The 25,101-nt window shown below is 39.5% G+C and overlaps 1 protein-coding gene across 2 annotated transcripts; it reads left to right on the top strand.

The window, feature by feature from the left end:
• Window positions 1-21: 21 nt before the first annotated feature.
• Window positions 22-23,983, top strand: RTN4IP1 (reticulon 4 interacting protein 1). Of its 2 annotated transcripts, XR_001520282.2 has the most exons (10): window positions 22-376; window positions 1,576-1,727; window positions 2,548-2,616; window positions 2,849-2,973; window positions 8,321-8,369; window positions 9,843-9,979; window positions 12,049-12,232; window positions 13,572-13,664; window positions 15,347-15,453; window positions 23,851-23,934. XR_001520282.2 is itself a non-coding variant. In XM_015621112.1 (9 exons), exons 1-9 carry the CDS (start codon window positions 130-132, stop codon window positions 23,965-23,967), a joined length of 1,173 nt encoding a protein of 390 aa, XP_015476598.1. In that variant the 5' UTR covers window positions 22-129; the 3' UTR covers window positions 23,968-23,983. The 2 variants fall into 2 exon arrangements, 1 of the variants encoding a protein (XP_015476598.1); XM_015621112.1 differs by lacking the exon at window positions 15,347-15,453 and having other exon boundaries at window positions 23,851-23,983.
• The last annotated feature ends 1,118 nt before the right edge of the window (window positions 23,984-25,101 follow it).

Consider the following 25,101-nt stretch of genomic DNA (forward strand, 5'->3'; position numbering starts at 1 on the left):
TCGGCCGGGGCTGAGCGCTGAGGCGCGCGGGAACGAGCCGGCCCGATCCTTATCCCGGTCCCGGTCCCGATCCCGCGGCTCCACCTGGCCCGGCCCGGCCCGGCCCGGCCCGGCCCGGCCGCCCTGGCCATGCTGTCGTGGGGAGCTGCGGGCGGGCGGGTGCTGCGCTGGGCGAGCGGGCGGGCACCGGCGCGAGGGCTCCGCTCCTCTCCGCGGGCGGGGATCTCCATGCCCAGCTGGGTCATAGACCGGTACGGCAGCAATGAGGTGTTGCGCTTCACCAGCGACATGATGTTCCCCATCATACACTTCCCGAACGAGGTCATCATTAAGGTTCACGCTGCGAGCCTGAACCCCATCGACCTCAGCATGAGAAGTAAGTGCCAAGCCCGAGCAGCCGCGGGCGGGCTGCCGGGATGGCAGGGGCTCTGCTGGGGCTGCGGCCGCGGCGGCCCGAGCGGTGCCAGGGCACCGTCCTGCCCCGGCACACAGCTGTCTCGGCAGTGGCCAGGCCTGCCTCAACACACGTGTTTCCCCGAGCCCTGTGCAAAACCGCCGCCTCTTGGAAACGTATCTTCTTTCAGGTTCTCAGGGAAGAACTGTATGAAAAAGTTTTTTTCAAGTTCTTAGGGGAGAACGATACAAAATGCCGCTGACAAGTGTGTGTGTGTGTTGGGAGGGTGAACTTTTAATTGAGCGATTGTGGTGCTATTCTTTTGACCGAGAGACGCCCGGCCAAGGAACAGCATTGCCCCTAAGTGATGCTGGATTTTCCCATCTTGAGGTGAATAGCGCTGGAGGTCTGCGTTGCTGCCAGGTCGGCATGTGCGACCTAAGGCAAAGCTTTGTGTTGTTCATTGCCATCCTGAATTGGCATCTGGGGACGTGCTGTCATCCCGCCCAGGAAATCTGGCTCTTTCATTGCCCGGCTCTTCGTATTTGATTCGTTTAATCAGATTTACTTCCCCATTTTCTGGGTTTGAAACACGAGAAGGAAGTTGTGGTAGTAGAATACCTTATATTTCCTATGTAGCAGTGGTTGCCTATCGAATCAGTTTTAGCAGAATAATCAAATATACTGCAGGAAGCTTGCTGACAGAGCTGTAATCTGTGTTTGGGTCTCTACATGAATTTTAAAAAATCTTTGACTATATTTGGGTGTTTTGTGATGGGACATCCTATCTGAGGATTCATGTTGAGACACTTTCTAGCATGATAGAGCTCCTAGGCAAACTTGTCCAAACACTTGAATGGACATATATACCCAAAAGCAGGCTATTTTTAGGCTGCACACTGTTACTAGATAGGTAGTTCTGAGACTTAACAGCATTTGTCTGTTGGTTACTGAATAGAAGTCCACGTTGTTCATCTTAGAGGAGATATGCCTTTTTATTTTTTACACCTGCTCTTTATTTCTAAAATCTGTTTAAGTATGAGATATTGAAGAATTTTTGCATGCTTTAGTTGTAACAGAAATGAGGCATGTTATGTACAGATGACGCTTCCTAATTGGAATTGCACAATTATAAATGAACACTCAGTATGGTATGTTGTGGTTGATTCCATGTTTTGCAGGTGGTTATGGTGCAACCGCATTAAATATGAAGCGGGATCCCCTGAAACTCAAAACCGGCGAGGCTGAATTTCCTCTAACACTTGGTCGAGATGTCTCTGGTGTTGTTATGGAATGTGGACTGGGTGTGTCCTATTTCAAACCTGGAGATGAGGTGATTCCACTGATCTCTTAATTTATTTTTTTTCCCAGAATGTATAGTTAAAATATGCTATGAGATGTTCAACGTTCATTCTGCTCTTAATTATTTTTTTAATGCTGTTGCACTCTTAATAAGGCCTATCTGGCAGTAAATTCCTAGAATACTTTCTTCCCTTCATTTTTTCTCTGAAAAGCATAGTCTTTCAGATACTTGCTTCTGCAAGTTAATTTCCCTTTTGTGTTTTAATTTTTGATCCATTTCAGCAGTAGCAAGAGTGGAATTTTGTATATTTGGTTTTTGTTTCTTTGTTTTTGCACACTCAAAGTGCCACTTTATTTTCAGTTCAAGGTAAAATTCTAACAAGAAGGGATTTGTTTTTGTTTTTCTTGACTAACTTGGAGTAGGAACTTTGGCTTATCCCAAGAAGCACTTCATGGGTGCCTACACAAATACTGATACTGTTTGCTTTCACCTTCACCAGTTGCTTTCACATTTCACCAGTTTTAGCATAGCAAGTCTTGATTCTGCACCATGCTCACCCCTCTAATCTGGGCTTTCCTGGCATGGGAGTAGTTTGGGGGGGAGGGGTTGAAAAATTATATCTTATACACAATGCAGTGGTACAGTTTATTTACATAGCTCTCCAGTCCTTCATTTAGTCAGTTTTGTGATTTTTTTTTTTGATGTAAAATAAGCTAAAACTGGTTTCTGATAAACAGTGAAGACATTCTGTGAATTAGAAGAAAGTTTTTGGTAATGAAGGAAACTTCTGTGTACGTACAATTGTGTACAAAGCTACAAAAATTGATAGTTATTTTCTGTTTGGTTTTAGGTGTGGGCAGCAATTCCCCCGTGGAAACAAGGCACTCTGTCAGAGTTCGTGGTAGCTAGTGGAAATGAGGTAAACTGTCAAAACTGTGGCTAACAAAACCTCAAAGTTGTAAAGGCTGGCATTTTTCTTCTTCAGTATTTAAGTGATTTTATTTCTTAGTGCTTGGATTGATTTGTACTCCAGCTAGTTTTGATGATGGCTAAAAATGTGCAATACACAATCTGCAATTCAGTAAAGCTTTCTTAAATATTTCAGTGCCACATAGGAGCTCCTGTGTGACTTAGATATGATTTTATTTCAGGTATCTTTTAAGCCAAAATCTCTCAGTCACACAGAAGCTGCTGCCTTACCATATGTTGGTCTCACTGCGTGGTCTGCGCTTAACCAAGTGGGAGGACTGAACCAAAGTAATTGTAGTGGGAAAAGGTAAGTAAACAGTTCTGGTGCTAAAACCAAAGTTCTTCATTTTTGTATTGATGAGCTGCTTCTAAGACACTTCCAGCAGTAATAAAGACTGCTGTACCATGACATCCATAAAGATCAGCTGTCTGAGGATGATGGATTCTGTCTACACAAGCTGCTTGAAAGAGGCTTCTTTAGAGGAAGGCTCAGATGAGGTCCCTATATAGATGTAAAAAATACCCAGAGAAGTTGTGGATGCCCATACATCCACAAGTGGAAATATTTAAGGCCAGGTTGGGTGGAGCTCTGGGCAACCTGCTCCAGTGAATGGTGTTCCTCTCCACAGCAGGACATTTACAACTGGATGATCTTTGAGGTCCCATCGAACCCAGGCCATTCTATGATGCTATCATAATCCAATGTATATATAATGTATGGGCTATATAGAGAACTTGAGGATGTTATCTCCAGGAATTTATAGGGACTTTGCCTTTTTTTGCCTGTTAAGACAGCTAGTCAAATGTAATATCCTCTCAGTTATACTGACAACTCACAAAAAGCCCTCTCAAGGACAGAGATGTGGTTCACTCACTTCCTGCATGTGTGGGCCATTTGGAACAGACTGGTTTTCCAGCTTTTTAGAGAAAAATGAACAGGTGACTGACTCTTGTTTGACCTGCAGGCCAGAGCTTTGATGGGGTCAGGAATGCAGACAAGAAAAGGAGAACATGCAAGACAAGCAACCAATGAAATAGAAAAATTGACTTTGTTTATCAGTCTGTTAATCTGACAATGGCAGATGAGGAAAAATGTAGTGAAAGATTGGAGCAAATACCATTTTTCTCCTGATAATTGAAATTTTCAGTTATTTTGACCTTTAGATGTTTGAGTAAATAGATAGCAAGATCTTCAGAATGGAAATAAGGGCAAAAGTAAAACTATGGGAGTTGAAAAACAGTAGTTAAAATTACTGTGCTGCATCACAGGTTTAGGTCATAAAGTAATTACTGGGTAGCAGGAGTCTGGATGCCTGACCTCCTCTTATCTTGCTGATACTTTGTAACGCAACACATTGCAAAGGACACTAGATCTGTTGAAATTCTTCACCTACATCTCTGGAAGACAGTCGAGTGAGTGGTCATTCCTGTGTCACAGGGAACTTCACCATGAGAATATTGAGTAATTGTTTTTTCTAAAGATAAACAATGTTTTGAGAAAATGAAATTGCAAAATTTAAACGAGTTTCAAAGAGACGTTATTGAAATTAACTTCCAGCTAGTAATAAAATTCTAAATAAGATCACATTACTTTTTATTTTTCAGTATTTATACTTTTTATTATCTTAACTTTCACAGGTAAATAGAATTAACGTAATGATACACTGATAGGCTAGCCTTATTAAATTGTCTTTCCAATCTTCAGGTAAGTGTTTAGATTTTGCTGTTAACAGTAAAATTCAAACTGCATTTGTAATGTGTCTTTACATTTAATATTTACTTTCACGTTCCAAATAAATTTTTAATTACTCTATAAGCAAAAAACCCATTTTAATGTACTTAAAAATATTCTATTTCCTGTCTATAAATTTTGAACTGTAAAACCAGCAGTGTATGACTTATGTGACGGTACCTTTTTCCCCCTGAAATATTACTTGTAGGAAAGTGTTTAAAATGCATTGAAGGAGCTGTGCATTACATTCCATTAACTCTCAGGGCAATAATTTAAAAGTACAAGAATTTATACAGTGTTTCCTAATTTCTTTAGGTTATGTATTTGGTAAGAATTTACCTGCATATGTGATTTTATGTCAGTCTTTTTGTCTCCTGTAGCTGTATGTAAACAGCTATGCAGAAAGATGTATGTGCACACAAAAAATGTCTTATTTTGGCAGAGGAGCTGTATTCCTTGATGAAAACTACTTCACTGGTGCTTTAGTGCAATGTTAACACATCTTAAAAGCAGCAAGATTTTTCTATTGGTGTGTATTGTTCTCTTTGCCTCTTTTAAGGCGTTAGCGTGGGCTAACCAGAAATACTTGCTGTTAGTCCAGTGTCTGGCAGTGATCTGACAGATTATCTCCTCCATCTGCACATACTTTCTCAGGTTATGTTTTTACAAGTTTCCTGAAGTGTACTCTCATCGTTTGTGAACCCTCCTGCAATTCCAGTTGTTTTTCCATTCTGTACCACTCTAATTAATGTCAATATTCTTGTAGAAGCTTAAATGTTCTTACTATCTTAAATGTTAAGGATGACTCTGTTGTATTGAAGTTCTCTGTGGATACCTGGAGCTTCTCATATGTGTTGCTGATCTGTTTCAGTAGAAGGGGGATATGCTTGTTCAACACTAGCTGTTAGATATCTTGCTTTCTGTATTCACAAAAGGCATGACTAAACAAATCTGGCAGTGTGAGAAGTTATTCAAAGTGGTTACATTGCTATTAAGTAAAAGTCTTCATGTGAATACAGAGGCAATATCTTAGACTTTCATGCATGCTGGGCAGAAATGTTGCATTCTGTTAATGTAAGCTACCAAATGTACACTCCTGGTTTATATGGTTACACTGAAAATTTGAATGATATAATACCCCAACAAAATATTTTTTTTCAATGTCTGTGTGTCATTTCATCATTTTATCTGTTGAGAAGTATAAAGTCAGTGTAGGTTTTAAAACTTCTTGAAAGGGTAAACATTTCTTGATCCAGGAATAAATTTCTCAGGAGCGTTTTGTTGGCATAATAAAATAAAATATAATTTTATATATAAATAGAGTTGATATATTTAGTCAATAAATACATCAATTTTGTAACTATATAAAATTTATGTATTTGTTCAGTTTTTATCTTGCATGTAACTCAGTCACTGAAAATTTTTAATTGTTTATAATCTGGAGAAAATATTAGCCCTTGATCTGTACACCCACTCCCCACCCTTTTTATGTTCTCTTGGGGGACACACATAGCTGAAGCAGGTCCTGCTTCTTTCGTTCTCATTTCTGACCACACCATAGTTCCAAGCAGGGCCCAGGGAGATGGGCTAAACTCATAGGTTTAAGATGGGTTCAAATCTCATGTGTGTGCTTATCTGGAGAGATCTGCTCCCTATGATTGTTTGAACTGCTGGAGCCCCATGGGAATCTTGGTGTGAATGTTGTGCCTCTGTCAGAAGAAAGGAGGAAAGCCTGGGGAACAAATGTTCTTTTGAAAGAATTGGTTCTCTTGGATCTCTGTCCAGGTCAGAAGATTTGTTAGTTTGTTTCCTGGTGCAAATACGTGTATATTAGTTTACTCCTGAGCTCACCCTTACAGTGAAAACAGGTAGTTTCTATGATGTGTTTTCTCCTGGCTGTGTTTTCCTGAGGCAGTGCAAGCAAAACTGTTCCTGCTTTGGCACTTGCCACCATCTGTCATTCAGTACTGTCCTAACAGGTCCTGCACCTTCAAGCACTCCCCCTCTTACCTGTGTGTCTTGCTGTTGTCAGTGCTGTAAAAATGCTGATCTGTTGAGCTGGTGCACATGGATCTCCTGTGCAGATGTAGTTTGTCTCAGAAATGAAGAGCTTTATTGAAGTCACAATGTGTGGAGACAGTTTTAATAATTGGAAGGTGTGGTAGAAAGTAGCCCATGTAATATAGGAACAAACTGAATCTGAAAGTGTTTCTACCTGGAGGACTCTTGAGGGCTTTTATTCAAGGGGAAAATAAAAAAGTCCTAGCCAAGCAGGTCTCCAAACTGAAAATGTTACCTAAATCCTTTGAGTAAATTGAACATCTTCAGATGACAGCTTTCCACCAAATATGTAGTAGAAGAAATGCCCTTTATCTAGGAGTGAAATTGCAAAGGCAGTTTGAAAAGGTTCTTTTGAAAGGATTTAATTTTAACTGTCCTTTTAAAGGATAAAGATGGGTTTAACCCAGTATCTTGAGTGTAGTATCCTGGAGCCTTTTCAAGTATACTGAAGTCAAAATATGCATGTTGCTTCAGGCATCTGTCGTTAGAAGCCTGGTTCTGAGGATAAGTACATTTTGGCAGATTTAAAAGCTGCAGGCTTTGTGGTATTGTGGTTTCATATTCTTAATCTGAATTTTGCAGCTTGGATCAGTGAAATGGGAGGGAACAGAATCTGATCACTTACAAAAGGAGCATTTTAAAATGGATAGTGTGACCAAAGCCAAGTCTCTTAAGCTACTTCAAAGAACTTTTGTAAACTGAGACTCCAGATTGTATAGTACAGTTTTGTACTGTAAAAAGCAATTTCCTTCAACATCTTTTACTGTGAGATTTAAAACAGGAATTTCATCAGCTTCTGAAGATTCTGAGATTTTTCTGGCAAACAGAAGCTCTGAGAAACATGATGTTCCTCAATCCTATGCCAGGACTTCATCTTGGATCTTCTTTTTGTCCTAGCAAATGGATCCAAAGTCAAAGCACTGTTTGCAACTTGAGCTGCAAGGTTTTCATACCAATTCACTTTCTGATGATTAGTTATTTAATGAAATGTTTGGATAAAATTTCTGAACAGTGATTAGGCTTCTAGCAGTAAGATTCTTACACAAGTAAACTTGTATTATTTTTTTTTATAAATTTAGGGTTATTAGTTAAAATGAACTGTCAATTGCTAATAATTTGACAATATGCTCTTTCATTTTCTTGCTTATGAGCCAGTTTCCACAAGCTGGCATTTACAGGGTCTTGTTGAGATGTACTGGAAGGAACTAGAAAAATTCTACTGCTTTTTTCCAAAGGAAAATGCACCTATCTTCATTTAATAGAAATTAAACGTGTTAATGATGAGGGTACTTCATTGTATTATTGTCTTTTAGGTAAACATTATGCAATATGGGAAAATTATGTTCCATATGTTCTGCAGTTCACAGTCTCCTTAAATAATGTGATACTAAACTACTTTTTCTGTTAGATAAGACCGATTTGTGTAAAATGTTGGTGAACTGGATTTTTTTCTTTAAGAGATATGATAGTGGACTCTGGGAGACAGAAAGGACTCTTAATTTAGTCTGTCCCAAATTAAACAATTATGTTTGGGAAAGTGAGGACAGGTACAGGGTTTTTGAGTGATATAAATGCTACTACGTGACAGCTCCACTGCCTATATTTAATTGAAAGCACATATGAGGAAGTCTCTTTGGCTGTGCTGAGGTAATGCTTTTGGCACAGAACACATGATCAATAATGTTAAGTCACATTTTTGGCTATTTGAACAGTTAACCACTCTTGAATAACATTGAATGACAAAACCAATCTTTTGCTAAAAATAATTCAGTGTTAGAGATGTATAAGAAACATTAGAATACATAGTTACTCCAGAATTTATTTAAAGAACTATTAAATATATTTTAATTTTCTCTTTCAGAATATTAATATTAGGAGCTTCAGGAGGAGTTGGTACATTTGCTGTACAGGTAATACTATCCAGCATGCCCAGGATGAATATTCAAGCATTTCAGTATGAAAAAAAAAAATAACAGAAGAGAATTGAGAGAAGGAATAGAGAAATAGCAAGCTACTGATCAGTCCATCTGATAGAGAAAATTGATATTTCCAAAAGGAAAGTATTTTCAGATTTATTGCTTTCCATTTATTATGTTGTATTATTTTAAAGTAGGAAGCAGGGACTTTCAAGGAAAGTAGTTGTGTATAAGATCATATTTCACAATTTGGGTGCAGGAAATCTCTGATTGGTGTAACTTGAAATATGTGTCCTGTTCTCATTATCTTTGATTCAGATGTGCACTTGAAATATGAACAGAACTTGGTGTATGAGTGGGAAAACTGATGGAGAACATTACCTACCACAACTACTGTAGTTGGTCAAATGATGTGAGAGGCCATCAGGCTTTTGACTGCAGTGATTGTAAAGCACAGAGGCTTAGATTTACTTTCCCTCACTGTCTTTGCCCTGCTGCCCTTTTGTCTGTCTGTTCCAGTAGCTCTAAACTTTGGAACGTAAACGTGCTCTTTTGTTGATTCATTAGTTATGGAACGTCCTCTTTCATGCTCTCAGTTAATTTGGTGGTTTTGACTCTAATTAGTGTCATCTCATACTGAAACATCTTTCTCTTAAGATTATAAAAAAATAAAGAAGTTCGTGATTGCCTCACTGCTTTCCATGTTACTAGGCTATAAGCACAGCAGTTTTTATAGAGTTTTACAGCAGAATTTTTTGTGGTACACTATTTGCCTGATCCATGATAAAACATGTGACTCTAAGTATGAAAGGCTGACCAGCCATTGACTAGTTAAAATTTTTAACTGATCAAGCCTGGATAAACTATGTTAATTTATCTGGAATCAAGGTAAAACATATGAATGAAAAAATGAGATTCAAAAGGAGATTACTAGCAAAAATCCTTTGCTTTGCTATAGCTTTTGGAGTAGAAGATAACATGATACTGTCCCTGTGGTAAATCAGAGATGACTTCCTTCTTTTTCTTGTTACTAGTACTTAACCTATTTGCAGTAATATGAAATACTTAAAGGACATATTTAATAATATTTAATGGTACCTGTGGTGCCAGTATGGTAGATTGGCAGCTTGGACAGTACCTCTTGGTGTGCATAGCTGGTAGATTCAGAGCAAACTGAGAGCCTTATTTGTCATGAGACCTGGTATCTTTCAGTGGCATTAAAAAACCCCAAACTCTTTCTTTCACACCAACTCCTCCTCTCCCACAACACCTTAAATATTGACAAATTCTAGCCATTATTTTGTCTGTGGGAATTGTGACAAATTAGCCTGTATTAGAACAGTCTCTCCACTCCCTATTAATGGCGCTCATTCATTATATAAATATAATGAGATTTTGGCTTTTTAAGTTGTTCTCTATTTCACTAAATTTTAATCTTTGGGCTTTTTTTTTTATACTTGTTTTTAGCTAATGAAGGCCTGGGATGCTCATGTGACAGCAGTTTGCTCTCATGATGCCAGCACACTGGTGAAAAAGCTTGGAGCAGATGATGTGGTTGATTACAGATCTGGAAATCTGGAAGAGCATCTTAAAACATTACCCTTGTGAGTGTTTGTATTGCTTAACGCTGAGATGAAGGAGTTGGCGGTCAGACCTTCTGCCTTTTGATTGCCTGACTCTATCAGAGTTCCCTAAATTTTTCTAAAGCCTTATGTTGTAAAGCAGATTCACCTTTTTGGATGCAGTTAGCAAATGAGTATGCCCAGCAAAGATTACATTGTAAAACTAAGCCAGTTAATTGGGAGACAAGCTCACTTCCATGTGCTTCTCTTCAATGATTGTGATATGAACAGTTTTGTAGCTTCCATCCAAGTACCTTGGAGAATATACAATGCATGAATAAATTGAAATAAGCCTCTGAAATCCTGAGTGAAGTTGGTAAATACAAAATTCATCTTGTAGAGGAAAGAACTGTATCATGAAGAAGCAGTGACTTGCCACTGTGCAACTCAACTGGGAGTAAATCTCTGTTCTGTAACATTGGATACAGCTGCTTCTGAAAAACAATCACATTTATCTTGTCACAGCAGCTATGTTTAAACTAGCCTGGGATTTTTCTCTAGAACAGAAGTATTTTTTCTTTTTTAATCTTTCCCTCTGTTTAAATGTAATCTACTTGTATTTGAATATGGTATTTACACAGCTCTTTTTAGCTAGACTGAGGTAAGTTTCTGGAAGGGGAAATAGAAGCTGCTCGATCTGTGGGAGAATTTTACTGGTAATTGTGCTAAGAAGCCATGTGCCCTTTAGCTGTAGTGTGATTGTCAGCAGGCCCGAGGGCAGTTGCGAGGGCAGTGACACTGTCTGTACAGCAGGATGGACTTTGCAGTTGGTGCAAAATTTGCCTTTGTGCAACACTTTAAATGCTAAACACCCATTCTAGCAAAGTGACCCTTTCTAAGAGGAATCAACAACAGTGTCCTAGGGTGCAGTTTAATGATGCAACTAGGCTGATCAGTCAGCTCTACTGACTGGGATGTTCCTACTTCCCTCCCCTTTGCAGTTGTACTGACTCTTCAGAATCCAGACAGCTACTCCTCCCAGGAACATTAGTTTTTAAGATCTTTTCTTGTTGGCAGCTAACTGTTACATTAACTGAACTGTAAATATGAAATCATACCCTTGGAAGACAGGCAGGAAAACTGTCATTCCAGAGAGATAAGGACTTTTCTATTTAATTTGCATAAGTATTTTCCCTCGTATTTGTAAATTATTTAGATTAGAGATATATGTTGCAATCTCAAGATTGCTGGAAATTTACAGATGAAAATGAGAATGAGTTGTGCATTTAACAGAACAGGTGCATAGCTCCCTGTTGCCCTATTCAGCCTTTACAGGCTCACATGCTGGGATAATGAGAAGGAACACTGAAACTGTGGCTTTTTGCCAGAGGCTGCATATATCCATTCCATGGTGGGAAGGTTTTAGATCCTTTGCATTGTTAGGTTCAATGTTAAATAGGTAGATGTGAAGAAAAGAGCTGTCAGGAGAGGTAAAATGGCCTCTAAATAAATAAGGAGGTCAAAAAAAACTTGGAGAAGCAAAGCTGAGAACTGGATCACAGAAAAGATGTGAGGAAATAAGCGTTAGTAGAATAATTTGTTTACATAATTTTAGCCACTGGAACTGAATTTTGTTGAGTACAGCACGTACAAGAGCTGTTCCTAGTTGAGGGCATGAGTCCAGACTAGTTTTTACATGTACATACCATATTGTTCAGTGCTAGACCTCAAGACTGTTCCAGTAGTCTCTGTGCGAGGGCTGAGGAGATAGAGCTCTAGAAGGCTTTAAGCAAGTACAGAATGTAGTTGTGCATCTAAGTTTGCTTTTTGGAGTTTAAGTGTACATTTTAAATAGCCTGTGTCTGATGCACAGTGAATGGGCAATAACCTGTAAATTTCAATCCCATTGTACATTAAACTTTGCTGAATGTTTGGGACCTTTGTGAAGTCTTGGGGCTTTTTTGCTGCTATGTTGCAGATTGATTATTTTTGCATTGCAGTGACATGTAGAAATGTGAACTGTAGCTGATTTCTGCTATTAATTAGCTTAGTTATGGTGAAGTTATTTTTCCCATATCAAGATTTTAAACCTGTTATTTCTATGTCTGCAGGTTTGATTTTATCCTAGATAATGTTGGTGGATCCACTGAGAAGTGGGCACTAGATCTCTTGAAGAAATGGTCAGGAGCAACATATGTTACCTTAGTGACACCTTTCCTGATCAATATGGACAAACTTGGAGTGGCTGATGGCATGCTGCAAACAGGAGTCACTGTTGGTTCCAAAACTCTAAAGGTATTTGACAAAATCCTATGTACTTTCATGTTTTGGAGTACTTTAGTGACTACTTCTGTGGCTTGGATGTCAGTCACAGAGCTCATGGAGGGGCAGCTGTTGCATTGTCCTCATATGTCATTAAGTATACTATTCTTTCTTGCACTGAAAAGAAATGAGTTGGTGTGGTGCTGCTGAGTGTATGTAGTACTTTGGGAGACTTTGAAGTTTGATTCGTTATTGTGCTTTCCATTGTGGCCTTTTCCATATGGCCTCCCTAGTGAGTCCTGCTGACAGCCAGGGTTTCATAGTAAACACAGCAAATCCCAGCCTCACTGAAGTGAGGGCAGTTTTGTTACTTGCTTTAGGCCAGTCAGGCTTTCTCTAAAAACATTGTTCCATGACTGATTCTCTTCATCCTGTTCCAGCAGCAGAGAGTAGTAAGTGTGGTCGAGGGTGGTTAGAAAGTCTTTCATCTCTTTCATGTTCGTGTGTCTGGATGGTGATACTGATTTTTCTAGTTTTTGTAAGTGGATCTTAAAACGTTTTGCCAGTGGCCAGATCAGTGGGGCTTTTTAGAACTTTTTCTTCCCTATGCTTGTGTACTTGCTCTCCAAATGAATGCTTTTCAAGCAGTTGCTATGGTATTCCTGCAAAGGCTTGGCTGAATGGGATTTTAAGTCCTGCAGTAGTACTTTCACAAGAAAGCCCAAAGACAAAATGAAAAGGCGGGGAAGAAATAATGTAATAGTATTTCTCAGTGTGCATGTTGCCGTGATGAAGAGGATTCTATGCCATATATAAAAATCATCTCTCTTTGGCAGATGACGGCTTTTATTCCTGTAATGACTTACTTAGAGGAGAAGCTCTTGACTTATGTGTGAGAGATCTTCCCAAAATGCTTTTCATGTGAGCTGCCATCTGTTGTTGGACAGTGATGACTTTGGCATATATTACAATGGAAAATGAAGTCACTGATACTGAGGTGGAAGGTTGTAAATGTCACATTTTAATTTGGGTTTATTTCGCCCCCTTTGTGAGTGTATGTGAACATATAACACCATTTCTCTCTTATGTAACAACTAATTCTGTTTCTAGCTGCACAGACAAGGTAATTGTTTTTCTCTTCCAGCTGACTCAAACAATTGGACACAAAATTCAACCTGATCCTATTGTGGTAATACAGCATCCTGGTCCGTACATTTAATCCACATGCTTTGGTGCCATTTTTTTCAGACACTATCATATAATTTCCATGTCTTTTCCTTAAGTTACTTCTTCAGAGATGCTGTCATTAATTTTAGTTCCCATTTCAGTTTGCTCTCATGGTATTTTAATAGATTCGTGATCTTTCTTGCAGCATCTCCTTAAAGGAGTCCATTATCGGTGGGCATTTTTCATGCCAAGTGGCCCAAGTTTGGATGAAATAGCAGAACTGGTTGATTCTGGAAAGGTATGTCAGTAATGGTTATTTGGGTATTTGTGCTGAAAGAGATGCTGCTTGGACTCAAAAATAGTGTAGTTCACTATCGGGAAGTAAAATATTATGAGAGTAATGGTAAAGAAAACTAGTTAAAAATCAACTTTTTCCAGTTTCTAACTTCTGCCTTTTGCATGGAATTTAGGAGTTCATAGTGCTTAAGACTGTTCTGCCTTCTCCCTCTTGAGCATACATTTTTAAAAACGTGAAGCTTACAAAGTTACAAGGAGTAATGTCCAGTGATTGTTTATTTTTGCCAGTGGGAATAATTTAATATAAACTCCACATGAAAATTATGTTTTAAGAGGTTTATTTGGTTTATACTTGGTTTATTTGGGCAGAATAAACGTGGCTGTGTATCTGCATATGCAAAATTACTTAGCCTGGATGGTTGGGCATCCTGCCTGTAGTGTATATAGAACTAGAATATTCTAGTTATTGCATGTAATAGATGATCTCCGTTGGCAGAATTGTGACAAGAATCTTGTGTTTCATAATTTCAGTGCTGCAGAGTATGATGTTTATGCTAATTCAGCACAGGGACTTGGAATATTGTGAGCATTCATAAACTTCTCGGGAATCTTGGTGGATGTGGGGGGAAAAGCCAAGATAGATTACAGTCTGCTTTTGTGATCTTTTCGGGTTTATGAGCTTGTTACAAAATATATTGTGGGAGTGAACAGTTGATTTCCTATGTTTTGGATTGTGTAGTGATATAGGTCCCAGCAGTGTCCTCTCTGGGAATTTTGGCAACATGAAATTATCCAAGAGTAGAGAATATGGACAACTGCTGTTAATCTTTCTGTGTGGTAGATAAGCAGAAGAGTAAGCAGTCTGTCATGACCGCTGGTAATTCTAGTATGTGAACTGCTATCTGGAGCTCAAAATTTGTGCATATTAGTAAAATTTAGATCTCTCAAAGTCTGAGTGTTGATTCCCCTTGTTTGATATGCAATATGTTCCAGAGTTTGGAAAAGAGTAAATAAACTGCTGTTGTACTGAAGACCTGATTGCTTCTGTTTCGGCACCTCAGTGCTGCTAAGAATAAAAAGTTTTCTGCTTTGCATTACATACGGTGTTATAGGAACTGTATAATCCTGTGGTTAAGAAAGAAGCTGTAGAAGGTCCTCATCCTGTGATTGCATTCAGTCACACTGCTAAATTCTAAGTGTCTAAGAAAAAGAAATGCCCTTGTCTTTGTTCTTACCATTTGTCCTGTTCTCAGCCAGTTGCAATTTGTTTTGTGTTCTGCTCCTACCTTGTATGCAAAACAAATGCAGAATATGCTCATGAAAGCCTCTTGGGAAACAGCTGTTTATGCAATAGAGATAGGGCTTAATCGGTGTTCTTTGCTTAATAACCTGGACAGGTGAATTGCAATGCCACTTAAGATGTACGTCATACATACATGAATGTCCCGATGTACTTCTGGTAGTAAGATGATCATGAGGACAAAGATGTTTGCTTGGTCTTTTATTCTCTGTGCAAAAACAGGTCCTAACGTCAGACTGTTTGTCTGCAGAGTCATTCTAGTAGCATTTTACTCTATTTTTTGTGCAATGCTGTAAACATCTGAGCTGTCATCAGGATTTTATAAGACCCAGTTGTGTTCCATTTAGACAGATATTAATAAGACTATGACCTTTTTTGTTTAGACACAAGAGTTCTCTTAAAAGGACAGACCATCCATTCAGAAGAGTAGGTGTTTGGGAAAAAAGGCAGGAGAGAATCACTGGAGAAATTGTACCACAATTTCCTATAAGTAAGTCAAAATAAATGTTTATGTTTTCATAGGAAAGAATAAAGGAGAAATAAAAAAAGCACAAAGCAATGAAATGTATCAAGAATAGAAAACTGAGCTCATGTAGTTTAACTTGTTACCTTTGAGTGAATATTTTTGAGTAATGCAGGGGTTTTTTTTTTAGATTTTAGTCTTTTCTGTTAAGCACATCTTAATTTTGAGATTGTATGAAGTGAATAAGAGAGCAATTAGAAAGCTCCTGAAAATGAGAGGCTTTTTTTCAGGAATAAATGATATAGGGGGATTAAATGTAAGAAATTAAAAAGAGATGAGGGTTTAAAGAGATGTTACAGTAAGTGAAGCGTTGAAGAGCATACCTCTGAAACATTTACGGATCATTTTGATTTGACAGTGTTTCTCCTTACAGTCCTTCTGCACCAACAGAGATTTTTATTTCTGATGAGTTCATTATCTTCCTTTGTGAAAGCAAAAGGGTTCTTAATCCTTCAATGGACACAGAATAAGATATTTTGTTTAAAGTTACTTGGTTCTCACCTGGATGATCTTTGCAACAAGGAATAGAGATTTGCAAAAGCTCTGAGGAGGAGTTCTTTTAATAGACTTTTCTTTTAATGGGGAAGCAAAGGAGAGGATTTGATGAGCTGCTAATACAAGTAAAGAGAATAATTTTCCTTGTGTAATTTACCTGCACATCAGTCAGTTCTGGGAATTGTACACCACTTTCAGTTTATGAGCTGTTTTCTCTGCCTTGCAGCTGGATATCTTGCAAAAAAGACAGTTGCAAGACTGAGGGGCTGGGAGGCTGCTGCAACAGTTGAGGGCATGGAGAAAACCTAGTATTTCCTTGACAAATTTGAGAGAGACTGGCTATTTTCTAAACTGCTGGAGAATCCCTGTTGTGGTTTGAATTGCAGCAGTTAATTATAACCCAGTAAGGACTGGCTTAATGTGAGCTCCACCAAATGAGTTGATGAAGCCCATGTCAGAAGCTGCTGTGTCTCTTTCCATGGTAGAATGTTCCTGTGGAATTACAGTTCTCATCTAAAGGCAACTGAAATCAGCAGAGATTTCAATTCAGGACACAGACCTACTGGCACACTGTTCGGTGACTTGTCATCACTGAAGGGCTTTTCTGGTCAGTGTTGTGGATTTAACATTGACAATTTTGTTTTTTGCTGCTTGCCCAGCATTTTCCTTCTAAAGAGATGTCCTATAGTCCTTGCTGAAAATAGGCCAAATTCACGTAAGTACTTAAGTTGGTAGAAGCCTCTAACTCATAACTGATCAGTTACTTTGCCTTTTATAAAGGCTGGTGCAGGAAAGCAGTCTCAGAAGACTCCTTAGCGTTGTAAGCAGGAGCACTGAGTGTGTTGTGTGTTCCTGCAGCACGATAATAGGATGTGGGTTAACATGCAGCCCAACAGAAATGTGACATTTTCATTTTAATTCAGTGCTATTTAAATGCAGTACAAGTGTGTGTGCAGTGTTTCTGGTGACTTAATACTCTTTCATTTAGAGCATTGTTGCATCATATGGGCTGATGAATGAGTTACTTTTGCAGAAGGAAGGCTAAAGGGCAGAGTCTCTAATCATTAAATGAATACATCATTCTCTCTGATGTTTTCTTTTTGGATAGATGTTCCAGCATAGGCACCCATAGGAAGAACAACTGCATGCCTATATTAATGTAATTTGTGAGTAGTATTGATTATACATTTTGCTGAAATCACTAGATGCTTTGGACTTAGCACTTGCTGTTATGGTTTGGAGAGCAGGATGCTGACTGTTCTTTGGACCTGCTGCTGTCTTCTTTTGCAGTGGTGAACAAATCACATAAACTTCTGCTACCATAATTTCTTGATGTACTAATGAGGGCTAATGCCCTTTATTCACCTTTGGTGATTTGCTCTGAGATACCTTGTTAAAATGAGGAATTGAATTGCTTCCTGTTCCTAGATATTTCCTATTCAAGAAGTAAGTAACACAAGTGCATATGGTCATCCACTTTGACATACCATGGGTTCTGAGAGTTGTTTGGATGGCCATGATTTAAGATGGCTTACACCTACTGCTAATGTAGGTCATCACAGCTTCTGGACTCTGTGTGTATTGATTTGCTTCCAATTCATCTTGTCACAGTTCTGCAAATAACTACTTCCTGGCCCTTACTGCATTATTGTTGCATTTCTCTCAGCTGTATGAATATCAAACTGAGTCCTTGAATGTTCTCCAAACATGGCACCTATAGATCTGGCCTTCTCTACAGTAATTCCAGGCTTTACGACTGTGCTAAGGTATCCGAAGATACCTGAGGATTCACCCTTGTGTGGTGCCTGCTTTAGTCTCCCTTAAAAAAGGCACTAGGGTGCCTTATTATAGTGGTTTCTACACTTAAATGTCTCAATTAACTAGAGATCAGTCATTCCCCCACTAAAGAGTGGGGACACTCTTTAGTCACTCACACTTATTCTGATGACCGTCTTTCTTCATACTAAATTGCGAAGCTTGCACCTTTTTATTTTTTTGCATTTAATTTTGTGTTTTCCTGTTACAGTGCATTTGCTTGGCAGGTTGGTTGGCTAGAGCACAGAGATGTTGACCATGGAGGGGTTGCCAAAAGCTCTGTTCAGCTCTTTCTCTTCCAAAAAGAAGCTCTATCTGCATTTTGTCACAGCCACCAAAAAAAAGCCACTGTGATTTTTATTAAATCATACCTGTTCCTGTTCCTCCAGGACATGGTGGCTTGCTTATGCTCCTTATGTAAGTGCTGTGTGGTTACATCACAAAGTGTCTGTGAAGGGCACTAATGGAAATTTTGCATTCTGTGGGGAAATAGGATTTCAGTATGTAGATTCACTTACACCACAATGAGATCTGGAAAAAATTCATCACCATCTTCCAGGCATTTAATTAGATGTGTTTCCTTAACCTGATCTAATTGTAAATTGTGTGGAAAGTTAGTCCTGGTGTTCTGAGCTCTAGCCTCCTGGTGTAGGAGGGAATTGTGACTAGTGCAGGGGTAATGTGCAGACAAGGCAGCCCTTATCTGCTGTGAGTTTAGTTTGCTGAGACTGGGAAGATGTGGATTATGAAGGACTAATCTTCTAATCTCTATATGTGATATGATTTCACATGTAAATATGTATTTCTGTTTAACTGTATGGAAGTTGGTTGTCTTAAGTAAACGGTGATGTTGACCCAGACTGCTTTAATTACCAGCGTAAATATCAGAACAACTACCAAGAATGTGCCTTACCAGGGATTCCAGAGGAGATTAATTGTGCTTTCCTTTAGATAACAGTTTTTCAGCATGATCCAGTACATAGCTAAACCCAGGATCTTCCTTATTTTTATTGATTTAAGACTGGGCTAGGCTAGCACACAGTGCAGTTCTGGGCTTGTTCCAGTTTCTTACTGCTCTTCATTGTGTTCTGTAGAAGCTGTTCTGCCAGGGCTAATTAACAAACTAGATTTTGAAGCCTTTTCTACACTCTGAACTGTACCCTGATAGCCTGCTTAACTGGGGATTTGTATGCTAGCATTTTAATAATTGTACATGATGTTCATGAGTTCCTGTGGGCTGCTGTTAGAGATTTGATATGAAAAATGGCCTTTGTCTTAATAACCAAACAAGTAAGACCTGATAATACAGTTGTTGGTAAGATGGCCGTGGGATTAGACCCTGGGACACTTGCCTTCCATTCCCATGCCTTAACCACTGCAGCAGTTTTTGTTATGGGTGTATTGTTGGATCAGTTTTACTTCTGTTACGTATTTGGGACAGAAATATAATGTACCTGATGTCCTTTAATGTGCTCATGGATGATAGTACATATTCTCTGAAATACAAGCTAATAAAAAACACAGCAAGGAAGGTTTTATAAAAAATATTCAAATATGAGGCTCTGAGCAATCTGGTCTAGTGGAATGTGTCCCTGCCTATGACAGGGGCAGTTGGACTGAATGGCCTTTAAAAGTCCTTTCCACCCCAAACCATCCTATAATTCTATGCTGGTACTGTGCAGTTGCAAAGCTACCTGTGTAAGATGTGACCAGAGCCAGCTGCTGCAGAAGGTAAGAACTTCAGCCTTTGTCTTCAGTGAGGGCTGACTCTAGAACTTGCTGTTGGCAAGCAATATGAGGATTGGCATACTTTGTTGCATGCCATTTTAAGGAGAAGATGCAAGGAGCATGGAACATGAGTACAGCAGAGAAGATACTCAGCTAAAGTAAGAGTGTCCCAAAACAGCATCTTTTTTCCCCATGGGATGACAATAAAGTAACAAATGGATAACCAATTGTTTAGTTCCAGGACAAGGACTGTTCTTTTTAAAGATTTTTCTTCATTATTGTTGTTGACATTGATGAGAGATTCACTAAAGGCCAAAGGATCAAGCACTGCATTTGTGCTCATGGGTAACACTTAGGCCCAGTGGTAATTTCTGGAGGAAGACAGCCTTTATCTTTTAAATCAGCTAGTCAAAACAGCAGCCAGATCTTTTCCATTACAGCAAGCCCCCAGGAGGATTTTGATGTCGAGTGGAGCACATCCCAGCTTTTGTTCTGTGTGCAAGTACCTTTTCTAAGGGTGGTGTATGGGAGCCCTGAGCAGCCTCACCAAAGTGTAGGAAGGGGATGTGCTGTGGGAGGCAGCCACTCTTGCAAGCAAGGCTGCCCGGCAGCTCTGACACGGCCATCCTTTGCAGACCTGGAAGAGAGCCAGTGCACTGTCACTGTCCTGTGAGTGAGGGCACTTTTGTCCTTCTGCGCTCTGAACTAGGCTTGCGCTCAGTTCCTCGCTCTCCTGAGACTTTCAAGGCTCTCGCTCTCCCTCCAGCGGCAGGAAAAAGCTGCGCATCTACTGGAGTGACTTCTTGTTACCATGAGGGTCAAAGCCGTCTCCATTCCTTTTGTGTTTTCTCACTTGTTCTCTCCTGATAAATTCAAACTGTGCCCTTGCCACCGCAGAACGTGGGACCTCTAAGGGTGGGCCTGAATTTGCCATGAGCAGGATTGTGTTCCTGCTGACTAGTGCTGTTCACTGCCTGCTGCATTCAGAGCTGGAGTGGCTGGGATACCACCTCTGTGCTGTGTGTAGGACAGCCTTAATCAGCATCAGCAACTACTCTTTTTATTTTTCCAAGCACATGAATTCATTCCAAGAGACCTGAGATTCATTTCTATAGTATGTCCTGCATTGGAGAGAATGAAGAGGAAGAAAATACCTTTCAGGCCCAATCTGTTTTCAGATAAACATTTCAATGTGGGTATGTGTAATCCTTTCTCTCCCAGACTTTAGTTTAATCCCTTTTCCCTGAACAAATAGGTGTCCTCTGGCAAGGAACTGATGCGTGGCTGTAAATAGGCAGTGTTTTTATTATCCAGTTAATCTCCATTTATTATCGCACATTCAACAAACAGCAGACGCTCCCCTGCTTGTTTGTCTGTTCACAGGAAGAAATTTTATCTTAGTCAGTGGATTATGGTAAAGGCTGAGTGAATCACTGTGCTGCAACATGGTCAGCCCTTTCGGGGTTATTCAAACAATGGGACTGTCCAGCCAGCCAGATAAAATGTTTAATGCTCTAGATTGCCAAGATCATCAATTCGGTATTCACGTCTCTCTATAGCACTGCCTAAAGCCAGCGTTTAAATGAAGCTAGAGGTTACATCAATGTAGCAGATGGGCTTTGAGCATGTGGTGGCTGCAATACACACAGTGCTTTGAACTGTGAGGATGAATTCAGGGCTCCTCTGAATCACTGTGTCACCACTTTTCAAATGCACTGCTTTGAACTCTACCCAACAGGCTGAGGATGTACCATACCTCTGTCAGGGTTATAAGCTGCAACCTACAGTAAGGGACTGTGGGTTAGCAGGACAGCGAAGTGTCTTGTTCATGTTTTCTCAGTTGCTGCACGTGTCTGAAATTAACTTCTGCTTTTCCCTGCAATCCCTTACACTTTACATATCCTTCACAGTGCTGCTGCTCTGTTTTCTTCCCTGAATACTTTTCCTCTCCTCCTAGCTTATTACTTTGTCAGGGTCATCTGTGTCCATGCATCAACAGGCTGGGTTTCTGCATCTCTTTTTTCCCTCTTAGTTGAAGCACCACAGCTTTGTACACAACTGCCACTAACAATAAGTACTGTACAAGTGCTTGGCTCAGCAAGGTTCCTGAACTGTGTTTTCCCAAGCATCTGCTATGAAAGCAAGGGTTGGTCTTCCTCAAAACAGTTGGTACTGATCAGCAGCACGTTCCTCCTGCTGATGGTCACAACAGCTGCAGCTGCACTCAGATGCTCGGTTTACCCCAAACCATTGTGAATTCAGTGTTTTTTCTGCCTTGAGTCCACGTCCCTGACTTTGCTGATGTCCAAGACAACATTTCCATTCTGTACTGAATGCTGACCAGACATGAGTTTGTCTTGAACATGATCATTTATACCCAACATTTCTTCCACAGTTGGGGTATCTTTGTGGCTCCTCTGCTGTGTGATGCTACTCACTTTGCTAGGGGTTAGTTTACAGACATTGTCTAGGCAGAAAAAGGGAAATAATTACTAAGCCTTGTACCTTGCTGCATGGAAACTTTGAGGCACTTGGTGACTATATTTATTTGCACAGTGGCTCACAAAGTGATTTGTCTGAAAATTCTGATGCATTCTTTGGAAGGGGTGCATTCATTCCCAATTTTCTGCCATGTAAAGTTTCACACTATGGCTAAGCTTGCCTTGACAAAATAAAAAGGAGTATCTAGTGATATTGGGCAATACTGTGGTGCAAATTAAGAGTACTGATGTCTTGGATTACTGTTATCATACAAGCAAAGTCAGTATTTATTTAAATGCAAGGAGTGGATGTCAATGTAAGGCACAGTGTATAAATGAAGAGAAAATTAGGAGATCTAAGAAAAGGACCTCCCTGAACATGGACAACTCTCAGAGAGCATTTGTTATGCTGTTGGGGAAGGTGCTGGGTGGTTAGCACTGCTGCTAGGAAAGTGTGTGTGCATGAAAACCTTTCCTTGGTAGTGCTGCACATTCACCTTCTAAGCAGCACATCTGAAAGTAAAAACCCTTTGTCTTGTGGTAAAAGCAAGGCAGCTTTTCAAAGACAGTACCATTTCAAAGCTGGCACATTGTGTCTATATTGCTGCTGTATTCCTTTTCTGTCTGGCATGATACATGTCCTGCCAGCAGAGAGAAATTATCAGTTCTGGCTTATTCAACAAGAGAAGGGTACATGCTAAAACTATAAGGAAAGCACAGAAGATAATTTTTCCTTGACACAAGTGAAAATTATCTTTTTCTAGCACTGTAAATAGTGTGTTTGGATCTTGGGTACTTCAAATCGTCATTACTGCAAGCATTAGCTGCAGACTCATCTACTGGTCATGTCTTCCTCTGGTAAGAGGATTAGTATCAGTGCAAGGACATGCACTGGCCTGGTGTTAAGGGATCCAAGGTAAAGGACCAACCTCAGGGGAGGCACATCTATAGACAAATCTTATTTTGGTGTTGGGAATGCTTACTCAGTACTTGACAGTAAAAAATAACCTCTTCCCTTGGATCAGCAGTGATAAATATTTTTCAGAAGAGCTGAAAATTCTGCTTCTGTTGGTACACTATGACATCTAAAGAAAATGCTTATAGGGGTTTCAGGCTCCTTACTTAATAATGGGGAGAGTGATTAAGTAGTTTCACTGTTGTTGTTAGAAATTAGTTTAAAACAATCCAGAAGGCCACTCTACAAAATTAATGTCAAAATAGCAGTTGATGCAAGCTAGGCTTAATAATGATTTATGGCTCCTGGAATACACAGTGGCTGAGTTTTCAAGTGTAGTTAAATGATTCAGCAACAAACATTGGTGGACTATTTTTCCACTTCATTTGTGGTCATCTACAGGTACTGAGCTGTGTACTGATGGGCATCAGGGTTATAGGTATCTTTAAAATATCTGATGTTGTGACAATTCTTGAGTTTAACAAGAAAACCAGTAGAGAAATATGAGGCAAAAAAATGTTCTTTCTGTCAGTATATCATTGTGGACAATAAAAAGTTAAATCACAGTGTCAGTTTTTGAAAGGATGTAGAAGTTACAGCCTTACATGCTGATAGAATATATTACCAGATACCACCATGGTTAGTGGTAGAAGCCACAGGTAAGGGCTGTAAACTGTGTTAGTAAAGGTGTTTTAAAATTTGGGCAAAGAGCAGCAGAAAGCCTTCTCCTGGATGCAGAGGTATCCCTAAAAAATCTTAAAATGTGGCTACAGGGCAAGTTCCATCCTAAATACCTTAAAGAAACCTCCCCCTTTTCTTCATACAGTTTGAGGTGTGAGGGTGATACATTACTTTATTCCTAATATAGTGACATTTTTCTTTATTCTGTAGATTCAACCAGTTATTGATGAAGTCTTCTCATTTTCTGAAGTTCCAAAGGCCTTTCTGAAATTGGAAGGAGGACATGCACGTGGAAAAACAGTGATCAATGTAATTAGTAAACAATAAATATATGTAATCATTATTCTGCCTGCAGTCAATCTTTGAACATGAATTGGTATGTAGCAAGTGTTTCTTCTTTAAAAGCTCATACAGGATGCCTAACTTATAAATCTTGTTTTAGAAAAGCCTTTGATTCCTTCATATGCTGCCTGTTAATAAGCAGACAAGACATACTAATGTCCCTTAGGCATTCCTACCTGAAAACCATGTTAAAAATGTAGTTGTGACTTTTGCAGAACACCCCTCACTCTTAGGATAAGAGGAACAGTCTACGGCATTTCCCTTTTGTGTATTTTGGAGTTTTTATTTTTCAGATATAAATCTTAAAATGGTGAGGCACACTCTTACCTACTTGTCTATATGAAACCTGTGCTGTTTTTCCTTGACTTCCCTAGTTCTATTTACCTTCACCAATGTAGATTATTACTCGAGCTGTTTCATTCTCAGAACTAAATAGTCACATCACTGTCTCAAGACTGAAACTTTGATCTTGTTATGGCAACCCTTTCATGACATAGCTAATCTAAATAGAAGCACGGAACAATATCAGTCTGTAACTGATAATTATTCTAATTGCCCAATTCCTGGCCCAGATTCAGCTGACTGCAGTGTTTATGCAGGTAGGGTAGACACAATTTTGTGTTCCTGTTCCTTTTGTGTCTCATCAGGACTGGTGAAGTGCTGGAGGGGGTGTTTGTGTCTGGTGGGCTGTTTTTCCACTTGCCATTTTGCCAGAGATGAGCTGTGGAGTAACATTCCCTGCAATTATGCAGGTGGATTGATTGAAGGAATCTCTTAGGTGAGAGCTGTCAATTTACTGTAGTGCAGCTCTGGTGGTACAGTCACCACAGTCACACCAACCATGTCATGCAGCGCTTCTACCAGGGACAGAAGTGGCAGCCATGTGAGTGGTGGCCTCATGCACAAACGCAGTGAACAAGTACTTGTAAAGAATCACTGATTCCTCAGAGCCTGCAGCTATTCCACACCATCTATTCACTCCTCAGGTGCTGGCACAGAGGAATTATGGACAGAGATGTGTACAAGATGAAAGCAAAACTAACCATAAAATGTTATCTACCTTTAAAAATAATTTCAATAAAAAGTTACCTAACTTAAATTTATTTGTAAAATGCTATA

This window comes from Parus major, chromosome 3, assembly GCF_001522545.3.
Source record: "Parus major isolate Abel chromosome 3, Parus_major1.1, whole genome shotgun sequence".
Taxonomy (NCBI): Eukaryota; Metazoa; Chordata; class Aves; order Passeriformes; family Paridae; genus Parus; species Parus major.

What these genes read in the sequence shown, in the direction of transcription:
- RTN4IP1 (XM_015621112.1), top strand. Translation starts at nt 130, where the DNA reads ATGCTGTCGTGGGGAGCTGCGGGCGGGCGGGTGCTGCGCTGGGCGAGC. An exon ending in AGTAATTGTAGTGGGAAAAG is followed by an intron (nt 2,974 to 8,320) that starts GTAAGTAAACAG and finishes TTTCTCTTTCAG; the next exon opens with AATATTAATATTAGGAGCTT. An exon ending in TTGGTACATTTGCTGTACAG is followed by an intron (nt 8,370 to 9,842) that starts GTAATACTATCC and finishes ACTTGTTTTTAG; the next exon opens with CTAATGAAGGCCTGGGATGC.